At 43.1% G+C, this 12,208-nt stretch overlaps 1 protein-coding gene across 1 annotated transcript; it reads right to left on the reverse strand.

The window, feature by feature from the left end:
* Positions 1–82: 82 nt before the first annotated feature.
* Positions 83–10,004, reverse strand: prmt7 (protein arginine methyltransferase 7). Its single transcript, XM_054619939.1, has 17 exons — positions 9,791–10,004; positions 8,905–8,941; positions 7,752–7,901; positions 6,926–7,034; positions 6,701–6,813; positions 5,815–6,044; positions 5,544–5,724; positions 4,443–4,570; positions 4,194–4,332; positions 4,025–4,108; positions 3,876–3,923; positions 3,702–3,791; positions 2,100–2,261; positions 1,635–1,709; positions 1,148–1,308; positions 952–1,048; positions 83–821 (listed from the first exon to the last, which is right to left on the reverse strand). Exons 1-17 carry the CDS (start codon positions 9,883–9,885, stop codon positions 663–665), a joined length of 2,058 nt encoding a protein of 685 aa, XP_054475914.1. The 5' UTR covers positions 9,886–10,004; the 3' UTR covers positions 83–662.
* Positions 10,005–12,208: the final 2,204 nt, after the last annotated feature.

Consider the following 12,208-nt stretch of genomic DNA (forward strand, 5'->3'; position numbering starts at 1 on the left):
AGGCAACCCATTTATTGAACTGAACTTGGCCAATTGTCACTGGATGGTACATTCTCAATTCTATCAGCAGCACCATGACAAACTCTGAATGTATGCAGTGTCCAACATTAAGAGTATTAGATTTGAAGCACTCAGTGATGTCACTGCCCTGCTACTCTCTGCAGTCTGTTTTCCAAAACTTGTCCTTCATGGAAACTCAGCAAATATTAGACAAAAATCACTGGACAAGCAATATAAAACGTAAAACATTTCAATAACACACTTGGCTTTGCAACACTGGTGATCTGTTCTTTTTTCCTCCCTAATTGCACCAAACTGACCCACAGAACATCTATCAGCCAGTTACTGACAAACACCTTTTTAATTAGTTGAATACTTTATTGTAGAATTGCTAGCTGCTTTTGGAAAGCCGTTAGTATGAATTATTAAGACGTTAATTTGTACGATTTTGGTAGTGTCAGTTAATGACAGTTTTTATGTTCCACAGTGTCGAAACACTAAATACGGTCATGAGTCATGATGACGCCAGCTTCAGTCAGAATAATAACACCATATTGGCCGAACCACAGATGTTAAATGTGCACCCAATATGGAAAAAAATACAAACAGCAACGTGAGATAAAAGCACAGCACTCGAGAGTCAGTCCTCCTCAGTGTCCACATCACTGAGACTTCACGCTGAAGTCCATCTTAATGTCTCCCAAAGCGGGTTCAAAGGTGAAGTTGTAAGACACTGCAGCTCTGCCGTCGCCTGAGCTCTCCCACGGCGACCTGAGAAAATACACTCCCTGTTTCCTGTGACGACTCCACTTGCACTCCCCCTGTGAGGGAGGAACAAAGACAATTGGTGGGAAAATGATTGATGACGCAATTTGTTTGACTATAAACACTGGAGCAACAAAGCATGTAGAGATGATAGATACGTTAAGGAGAGGATGTAGGCTGAGCTACCTGCTCATTGACTGGTCCAATCAGACCTGCACTGACGGTGATGTCATCGGTTAGGTGATATTCCATCCATAATGCGACACCATGACAACGACCATTCCTGAAGCAGAAATTTAAAACAGGGTATTAACTCTGCTGTAAACCTTAGAGTGATCCAGCTTTTATACTTTGGCACATGGTTCCTAGGAAAACTCAGTACCTTATGAACGGCAGCGAGCCCTGGCTGCTGATTGGCTGTTGAGGGACACACTGTGTGAAGTCGAAAGTCATGACCGCTGTGGACCGGGTCAGAGCGCGACACGGGTACTCCCAGAGTGGGTGGGGCTCCGCCTCACGGGACTCACGGAAATCCAGAGATCTCTGTAGGGGACGGATGCGGAGAGTTATTTTTAACAAGAATTATTTTCAAAAATATGAAAAACATGATTTAAGAAGCCCATTGTCCGTTTGAATCAGAATCCTACTTAAACCACAGACAGTGCAGGTCAACAGAGAGGTGTTAACTTAATTACACAAACAAAAACTCCATGAATAAAGCTGTCCATCTTCTGCCATGAATTCTATTTTTTTTTTTATTGTTTCCTGATTAAGACATTTCTTCTCCACAATAAAAATGTAGACAGTCTTTAGCTGGAGATTACACTGGATGGGAAATATTTACAAAAATCAATAAATAAAACTTTTACCTGGACCATTTCATCCATTGGTGAGACATCAAAGCCCTCACATGTTCCACAAGGAGCTCTTATCCTCCACAAATCCTAAGAAACGTGGAAAAGACACAACTGATTCAACAGGGACTAACTCTTAACCTTTAATCATAATTATTCTATCATAAGAAAAATGTCAATTTATCCATTTACAACTTTGTGTTTAAGGATCTTTAAAATAGTTTTTCCATAGAGGACTTCAATCTCCTAAAAGAATCGAGGAGACCCTGAATGAGAATTGTTGATGAACAAGACAGGAAGATAAATATCAAACCTCAACAAAACAAGAATGCTTTTTGTTTTACAACCAAAAAAAAGAATGCATATTCCTTTATGTTAAGTTTATTAATCTTAGACGCATTTAAAAAAAAAAAAAAAAAAAAAAAAAAAAAAAAAAAAACATGTATACTGTATGTATAAAATTATTTATATCTCTCTCACCTGGAACTCTACAGCCACCATGTGAAGAGTGGCGGAGCAGGGCAGGATTGTGGCGTTGGGCCGGAGAAGGCCGGCCAGGGCGGTCCGACAGTACCAGAAGAACAGGGAGTGCCAGGGCAGGAGGCTGGTGCTGAAGTACGGTTCACCCATCAGGACCGAGATCTGGAGGAGAGACGCTCTGCACTCAGTCCACACTTCTGAAGTTTTATTTAATTCCCAAAATTGTACAAAATACATTCTAGCGAGGTTTTTGGCTTCAAATGTTTAAATTCCAACAAAAGTGCAGCTGACCAACTGGATAGAAAAGAGTTAAAGCAGCACTAACCACTGGGGGCAGTAGAGCAGCTGTTTGTGAAAGGACTGAGAATAAACCATACAGCTCTGTCTGTACTCGCGTGGCACAAGTTACGTGCCCGCTCACACTCTACAGGCTTGTGTTGCATTATTCTCCAAAACACCAGAAGGCATACAAGCAAAATATTGTGGGAAAAAGCAAGAAGTGTAACCGGCAAAACGCCATAAACCAACCCACCAAATACAGATGAGAACTTGATTAATAACTGTAAACTCATATCTCCTATAAATAGACTACTTCATATACTTTGTTCAAGATCTGTAAAGAAATTTAAAGTGGCCCTATTATGCTTTTCCAGTCCACGCCTAAAAGGAGTTACCCTCCCCCTCAGAAGCTCCTGAGCTGCCTGAAACGGCTCCATTGAATTCTCTCCTTCACTTCTGTAACTTTATGAGGTCACAATGTAACGGAAGTCACCTAAAACTCTCCGGCTAGTCTGGCCCTCAAACAACAAGAGAGAGAGACGGAGCTGAAGCTCACATCCACCATAGTGTAGTGGTTAAGACAGCAGTCTCTCACCCAGGCGGCCCAGGTTCGAATTTCGTTGTGACCTGTCGTTTATTTGTCATTTTCTGGAGGGAGAGTTTTTTGAAATGTGAAACGTTGACCAATCACAACAGAGCAGGCTTGCTGACCAATCAGAGCAGACTTTGCTTTCTGGAGGGAGGAGCAAGCGCTACAATGGAGCATTTCAGAGAGAGGGTGAGAAGAGGTGTAGCAGGACAGCCAGGATGAGAAAAACAAGGGGGATTATGAGCATTAATGCATGTAAACATGATGTAACTGTAACTTGAGATAAAAATATGCACCTGGAAAATAGCATAATAGGGCCTGTTTAAGAAAATGTTTTACTCAAATGGAGATTTTTTATGACCTCTTTTTTCTAAAGCATCTTAAAAAAAGAGTTGTTTGCCTCAGTAAAATCCTCAGGCATGTGAACTCTCTGTCATATCATGTCTCAAAAGTCCATGTAGCTGTAACTTTTTGGTTGAAAACCAAATAACGAGCTAAAAGATGCTAAAACGCTCCATGGTAGGGAACGTCAGAGTTAGTGATAATTCTATGTGGGTTTGTCACCACGAGCAACAATAATGTCCTCTACTTTCATTTGTATTTCATGGCTTAAACGCACACTTATTTTATTAGATTATGAACATTTTGTATGGTGCAGCTCCAAGGCCATTACAGTATGCCGTTTTATCGACCATAATACTGTAGCAGACGGAGAGGCTTGTTTCAAAAGGTACCTGCTCCCCTGCTAGATCGTTACTCGTCAGCTGCTCTGGCCGGATCTCCAGCAGCTCAACACCTCCTTCAGTGGAGTTGGCTTCCAACACCTGCAAGGAGAAATTGAGTTGAATGAGTTTTTATCTTGATATGAACCTCTCAAAGATGAGGTAGTACAGTAATGAGTTATTTACCTGCTTGATAACCTGTTTAGACATTCTGGAGTTCTCCAGACCGTAGACCTGGGTAGAGGCCCCAAGAAAATAAAGACAGGTCAATAACACAGTATGGTATTAGGTTTAGAAAGGTACGGCATGCGCCCCACACGGTAGAAGCAGAGTACCTTCTTGGCTCCGATCATGTGAGCGAACACAGGAAGTAGACTTCCATCGCTGACGCCGAGACAGACGCTGTCCTCCTTTAGGACCTGGAGTGAACACAGCAGGTGATCAGACAACAACCGTATCTGTTGACGCATCGACAGTCTGGACTTTCGTCGGCCCTTAACTTACGCTGCGCAGCGCGCTGACGTAGCTCTCTGTGCGCTGCCTGTCGTTGAGTTCGCCGAAACGCGGTCGAGTCCAAACCAGGTGGGCCTGGCAAGTACAACAGGGCCGAGAGGGAGGAGCTTCGGTCTGGGAGTCATGCTGGCTGAGAACGGCGACCAGAAAAAAACAAAGGTGCTGCTGTTTTTTGTTGCATTATTCAGAGCTAAAGGAGATTCAAACAGTGTTTCTAAAGTAAAGCCTCTGAGCTTTTACCTTGGAGACTGCAGGCTGTACCACAGGCTGTAGTCGTCATGGCACACAGTCAGACTCAGCTCCTCCCCTTCTGTCACTCTTCTCTCCGCAGGCAGGAAGTACACACTCTGCATCCAGTGGTCCCGCCACTGAAACACATCGCGGTGATCAGCAGGGGGTGATGGTAGTCTTAGAACATCAGAACAGAGCCTGTTTCTCAAAGTCAAATAAGATCCTTCTACAGCTGAATTCAGAAGGAGGCTTTGTAGGCAATCCCTCTGAAGAAGCATTGTGTCGACGTCTAGGATCCTTCAAATTCTAACGAGGACTGAGTCCTTTTTCAAAAGATGCATGCAACTATCCTCCGCCTTCCTGAAGACACCCACAGTCCTAGTGTATGCGCATGATGAATTTCCTGTCATCTGATTTGGAAACGGGAAATATGCTGGTAAACAATCCAGTTGCTGCAGCTTCACTTATAGTAGATCTACAAAGCCTTATTTAAAAGTTTGATCCGACTTTCAGCGCTCAGGGAGCTATCTATAGCAGTGACGCTGACAGCGGCAGAGAGAGACAGGGAGGTAAAGTCAGCATATTTTCATATCTAACTCTGTGATTTAGGGCTTTGTTTCAACTAAAACAAAGTTGGTGATGGTGGAAGATAGAATGAACCAACCACAACGGTTTGGTGTGCTTTATTTTGTTTCTGTCATGTTTGAGTTAAATACATGTATTTTTCCAATGGAGTCTGGTGGCTTTTAGGAGAGCTTATTAATTGTAGGTTTTACACGTTTATAGATCATAAAAATTGTAAAGATCTCTGTTGATTTAATTTATTTTTAATACGCCTGCATGTTTCGAATATGAAGATTGTTTTGGGATAAAAATAAAATAAAAATCAATATTCCAACTAGAAATGATTATGTATTTAACAGTATTAAGTTTAAAAAAGCGTGGATTGCTTTTACACACCGGCACACTCACTACACTTTCCCAACGTGTGCTCTCTCAATGCTAGAAAAGAGTCTGGCCTAGCCTCTGTAGGACCTGACTTGGAAGGACCCGTCCTACCAAGGATGCATCCTTGACTTTTAAAAACAGCCATAGTGTCCTTGAACTCACCGGAGCCATCGTTGGCTGTGGGTATGTCCAGCTGGGAGCCATGGTGCACACAACGCTTCCACTGGGATCCATGTCCAGGTCCCACCAAGATAAGACGACCTGGGCCCGACCGCCGGACTTGGACACAAACTGGGAGGTGTGGGACTTGAATGCGCTGCTCACTGGCTTACTGAAATCCACGCTGAGAGGGGGAGGACCGTGAAGAGGGAGGGAGTGAAAAGTGATGTTGAGTGAAAACGATCTAGGAGAAGATGGCGTGTCACTCTCGTACCTGAACATGGTGCAGAGGGGACCGAGCGGGGTGAAGCTGTGCGGAGACACCTGGCTCAGCTGGATGTCACACACAGAGTGGGCTCCGGCGCAGTGGCCAACGGCGGGCGGCGGGACCAGGCGGACCCCCTCCACTTCCACCGGCTGCAGCTGAGCCCAGCTCCACAGCAGCTCCGACTCCACCAGCTGGGCGTAGACGGTGGCCCGGTGAGGGACTGCCTCACAAGCCTCCTGTAGGATGGAGGGACACGAGGAGACAGATCGGACCACCAATGAGGATTAGACATTTCACCTGCACTGGCTGTAGGTTGTTTTATGCATCGCTGGATTTAACAAATATTAAAGGGGACATATTGTACTCATTTTCAGGTTCATACCTGTATTTTGGGTTTCTACTAGAACATGTTTATGTTTCTGAATATACCTGTATTCACCCACTGTCTGAAACTCTCTGTTTTAGCACTTTTCAACGTAATTGTTTTGCTAGGCTGAAGCTTGGTTCTATGTTTACTTCGTGCAACAGGAAATAAGCTGGGACACATTTAGATTCTTTAAGTTTCAAACGGAAATGGTCTATTGCTGCAATTCATTGTACCCGAATAAACTGGATATATATTGAGTTGTGACATCACAACCGTACGAAAAACCTTGAAGCACAGTGTCTGAATAGGGGCTTTGTGTATTTCTACATGGATTGAGCATTTAAATAAATTCACAGTATTTACATAGCATCTACACATGCTTTATACTAAAAAGAAAAACATGAGAATCTCACTTATTACAATATGGACTTTCAAATATATTTTTTAAGTGCAGTGGAAAACCTGCAGATTATGCAAACACATTCGTATAGTCAGTCATATAAACATACACACACACACACACACCTGGACAAGATTTTGGTGAGCATGTTCATAGCTGGGCAGGGCTCCTTCACCTATCAGCTCTGTATCGAACAGCTCTGTGATCAGAACGTTGGCCTTCATTTGCATATCTCCATCTGTGTTCAATTACAAAAAACACGACACAAATCTCATCAAAGCGACCAACATCACATTTGGTAGTGTAGAAAATCACAGGCGACCCCAGTATTCATATATTGCAGCAGTGACCTGGCCCCACGGTGACATCGGTGGAGTGTTTGTTGATGATCTTGATCTTTTCAGTGAAGCCGTTCTTCTCCACAATGCACCGCGCTGCCTCAGCCATGGGCTTAAAAACCTGCCAACACAAAAGAGACAGAGGTGACACCTGAGGCAGTCTGGGAAATGCGGCAAATCATGTCAAGGTAACAAGGACAGAACAGTCAGTGTGTACATGTAACAGACTTGAAAACAAGTACAGTTCAGTGTAAAGCTGTGTTTACTTTCATGTCATTATAACATCTATAGCACTGAGAGGACATTGTTTTCAGAGTATCAAGGAATTCTCCAACAACTTCTCGTTTGAAAGCTGTCGTGGTGTTTTTCAGAACATGTCACAACATGCAAATTGTGTCTTCTTCTAAATTATCACCATCTGAAAATCTTGTTTTTGCTGACCTTCAGTGGTTCAACTTTTCACCTCACTACAGTGATGTACAGGTGTACTTCAAGACCCAATGACATGAGGATACAGCAGCATATTTTTTTTTCTCACAAAATAATAAAAAATAACCAATAAGTGTATTGATAAGGAACCAAACTGATAAGCAAAATCAATAGTATCGATGAAATCCTAACGATAGTTAGAGGTGCAACAGAGCCGGCCTCTGACCCAAACAGGCCTCAAGCACGGACACTAAATCACTGCTTTTCAGCCTGGTGGCACCAAGTTACTTTTTAAAAGAACTTTTCACAGATTACACATCTTTACGAGTAGATACTACACAGTAAAATTGGGGAGGGGAATGGGGGATGTACAGTCCTCATCCAGTTCATACAGAAAGAGCATCTCTACCTCCACAGCGTAGCAGAAGTCAGCTCCAGCAGTGACGGCCATCATGGACAGTAGGCCTGTTCCTGTCCCGATGTCCAGGACGATGACCTTTTCACCACGGGCCTTAACTCTGGCTACGGCTGCCCGGATGCCCTGGTAGTACTTCTTATTCTGGAGGCAGAGAGGACATCAGCTGCGTCAATGCAGAAGAAGAGCAAGAACGCTCCGCTGACAGATTTAATAAAAAGTCAGTGTGGAGCCTCTGCCTCATCACGTTTGTTTTCTTTCTTTTGTTCTACAAACATTAATGACTATAAACAGAGTATATCAACAGTGTGTTCTCAAGGGCTGCCTCCTCTTACTCTAAAAGGATCGAATGTGGTCGCGCACCTCTGAAATTTAGCAATATGGCACGCGTCATCATGTGACTGTCACAAATAGTTAATTGATAAAAACTTAATTTACATGGCTAGGGACTAAATATTTTGCAGCCACAACAAATTGTTACAGGATATTCAACCTTTGTTTCTTTTGATGCATTTGATACTCTACTTATTTAGTTAAAGGGCTTGTACAAAGGCAATAAATAGAAATTTAAGTTTGCACAAACACCAAAAGTGTCACACCAAAAGTGTCACAGTTAACATTCGTATTTTTGATTCTTCACAAAAAATTTGGTTTGTTCGCTGTCAGGCGATTGGGAGAATAATTCAAAGAACAGTGCGTGGGGCATAAACATGTGAACTTGTATGCCATCTGTGGAGGCTCGTGCTACGGTGCAAAGCACAAGTATTAACAAAGATTAATCTGTCGTTTCAGTCTTAGTGGACTTTTAATTTCTTTATTCGTGAACAGCCCTAATGTAAACTCACAAGTATCACAGTGTGTTTTAATTATTACCATCAGAGGTGTTTAGTTTTTTGTTTTGACAGAGAAAGGTTTAATGCCTAGAACTAAAGGAAACTATTACAGGTTTAGTAAGTGTAGATTTTGTGACTTTGTGAAACACACACACACTCAAGAAAATTAAAGTATATACAGAAGGCATCCTATCTGGCAAAAGTCTCATTTAACATATAAGACACTCATTTTTTAAATAACTTCATTATGACAGCAAACAAATGTGCATCATGTGATACATATTTATGTATTCATTCAGCACAGGTGGACTCACCCTGTCATGGTCATGTAGCATATCCGCATAACAGGACCTGAAAGATAAACAGGACAACAGATTCAGATGGACCGGTGTTGGTATATTTGATGTTTTTGTTGCAGTAACGAAACATGATGTATCACAATCGGTGTACATGTCGGCCAATAACTAACAAGAGATGTAAGTAAGATGAGTTGAGATGAGCCAGGTTTTGCAGCAAGAAATTTAATTTAAATAAGCAAATAATATTATTCGCAAACAACCATTAGAAAAGTAGCAACTATACAAGAACTATACTAGGACAATGCTGTGATGTGAGTGACATGGTATGATTAATAGCATTGATAGTATAACATTATTTTTTAACAGTGTACACCAGTATAATATGTACTATTATTAGGTAATGATGATGAATTGTATTAATATAGAATACACATAGAAATGAAATACTAGTATATGATGAGGTAAGAATATACAAACATTTCAACATAGTACTCTTATATAGTACTGTATAGTACAGTGTAGTTTAAGGTGCAACATAATACTATTAATAGTACATTGCACAGAACAGAAATGCCTGAGCCTTTTTTGTAAATGTGAAATGTCCTGTTCAGTCATAACAGTGTCTTGGTCACAAGTGCATAGTGCCGATATTATCGCAATTACACGAAGAATACTACACAAACATGAACCAATGAAATTATATTCTTGTAAGAAGTCGATATGAAATAATGTCAACATTAAGTCGACTTCCACGGTGACAAAGCCACACGCTCATCCGAAAGATTCTACATGTGGATCTAAGCTAAACAACTTTCAGGAAACCACAAACACCACACCATTCAAACGTGTGCCGCTTCTCTCCATGCTGAGGTGCTAGGATCGGAGCTAACGTTAGTGCTACCTGGCTATCTCCTGGTGGTAGTCGTACTCCTCACTCTCCTCCACCCAGTCTAAAGCTCCAGTGCTCGGGTTTGCTCTTCCACAGAAGGTCTTCATTTTTTTAAACGAATATTGTACACAAGCCTAAAAGTAAGTTGCACTACTGTTGCAGCGGTGCACTGATGGAGGCCGCCATCTTTCAAAGCGACGTCACACATTAGGTCACGTGCAATGGATCTCACATTTAGCGGAAACGCCCCTGGTTCCAGCCAGAGGTTCTAGCTAGTGTTGCCGTTGCTTAGCAACAGTTGGGGGCGGGGCTTACGTTACAGTCATGGGTTTAATATGTGACATCATCGTCGTCTTTGATGCTTTGATTTGATTCTTTGAATATGTAGGCTTAAACATTATATAGTCTTAATGCTCCCACGGATTGAATCACAACAGGACCTCTCTCGAGTGTTCAACAACACACAAGTCATTCAGTTTAAACGAACGTGAAAACAGGGAGTTCTCACAAGCGGAAACATTTTCAGCCATAACCACACAGCAACAAGCACCATGGATACGTCACCAACACCACAGACCGAAGACAGGATGAAGGTCAGGTACATTATTCACACGCTGATCGAATCCTTTTTTAGAAGGATGACGGCGAAACAGTGGAAAACGTTGAAAACAGGCACCGCAGATGACACCACCAAAATTCTCCTGGCAGAACTGCTTTTGGAGATAATAACAACAGTGTCAAAATCCATCCAGACAGCCGTTACAAACAAAGGTGAAGAGGTGTGTGAAGAAGATTTGAAGGCCAGTGTGGGGGAGACGGTCACAAAGGCTTTTTCGGATGTCCTGAACGTCCAAGACCAAGAGCAATGTGCCAGCTCAGAAAGCTTGGCAAAGTTGATAAGCGCAGAGGTTTCAATCAGTGTCAAATCTGCCCTCTCCACTGTTGAAGATCCTGTAATTATTCAGCACTTCACTAACCCCGCAGGCTCAACACAATGGTTTGTAATACCATCAAAATGTTAGAAGCATTCACAGCCAAGATGAAACCCAAGTTCTTACCGCGCACACGTAGGCAACGAACAAAACCGACCAGCTCCCAGGAACAACAGGACGATAGTGTGGCGTCAGGTGATGACCGGTCTGCTTCACCGTTGGAATCCATGGAACCAGACCTCTCAGAGCCTGATGACCGCTCTCAGTCCTCAGATACAATTGTAGGACAAGAAAACCTGGAATTTGTCACATCAACCCCTGTGCTTGATTTCAAAACAATTCAGTCAGTCAAAGACATAATTGAGAAGGAGCTGAAAGAAATCATGGATCCTCTCCTGGATGACATACCGGACCCCGAGTATGAGCGGCTGGAATCTGAGAGCTCTCGGGAGGCTGAAGACGTGGCAGAAAACATCGCTGAGGCCATTGCTGAGATAGAGATCAGTTTAGAGGAGAGAGATTCTGCTGCTCCAAGTCCAAAGCCTGAACAGTCTATGAAAGGAATTGGAAGCCAAATCAAGACCTTTCTTGCAAAGCGATTTGCCAAGACATGGCTACTACTCCTGGTGGAACAACTGAAGGCCAAATTCCACCATAACTCCAAAGACAAAAGCGGCTACTCACCGCTGTCAGGCTTAACTTCCATCGTCGATCAACTCGTGAAAGAGGACGACGAGAGACCACAGGCCAGAAATGAGGTTTCTGCGTTTCCGATGTTCAAGAAAATGTCAGAAGGTAAAGCCCTGATCTTCACACAGGAGCTGAGTGATCTCCTCTACAAACACATCGCACAGTGGATGGCGGCCGTTGACGTCCCAAAACAAACAAGGAACAGAAATTCTCGTAGGACAGTGAACATCCCTGAGTCACATGCGGACGTGTATGCCACGATACGGAGCAAAGTGCTGGTTTTCTTGAGACTGCAGTGGTGGTGGCAGAACACTCAGGTCGACGGCCACACTCAAAGACTGAGAAACGCTATAGCGGAAGCTGAGTCACTGGAACTACCAAAGTCACCAGTCAGCGTCATCGAGAAGAGCGTACCCTCACCAACTAGCGCCGAACCACAGTCACCGTTCGTCGACATCCAGACCAGCGTACCCTCGCCAGCTCTTGTGGAACCTTCCCAAGAAGCAACAGCACAGGCAGAAAAGAAGAGAATGGCCATTGAGATTATCGCGGAGATGCTGGTTTCAAGGGTATTCAGGAAAGCAAAAGTGACCTGGACCATAGCAAACCCAGAGGCCATCATGAGGATCATGTTTGAAAGGATATGGGCCGCAGTCAAGGATGTTGATTTCAACGTCACCTCGAAAATCTTGAAAAAACTCGTCAAGGCCATTTTCCAGGAACTGTGCAGGAAGTGGGGCTCTGCAGAAATGGTGCTGCTCTCCATGAAAATGTGGGAACCAGCGCTTGAAAACTGCATTGTCTCTGC

This window comes from Anoplopoma fimbria, chromosome 19 (assembly GCF_027596085.1).
Source record: "Anoplopoma fimbria isolate UVic2021 breed Golden Eagle Sablefish chromosome 19, Afim_UVic_2022, whole genome shotgun sequence".
Taxonomy (NCBI): domain Eukaryota; kingdom Metazoa; phylum Chordata; class Actinopteri; order Perciformes; family Anoplopomatidae; genus Anoplopoma; species Anoplopoma fimbria.

Bases quoted from the DNA above. Each gene is read 5' to 3' on its own strand.
- prmt7 (XM_054619939.1), bottom strand. From the start codon at position 9,885: ATGAAGACCTTCTGTGGAAGAGCAAACCCGAGCACTGGAGCTTTAGAC. The intron at 7,902-8,904 runs GTGAGTCCACCT...CTCTGCCTCCAG, and splicing joins TGCTACATGACCATGACAGG to AATAAGAAGTACTACCAGGG. The intron at 4,109-4,193 runs GTAAGTTAAGGG...TGTTCACTCCAG, and splicing joins ACGTCAGCGCGCTGCGCAGC to GTCCTAAAGGAGGACAGCGT.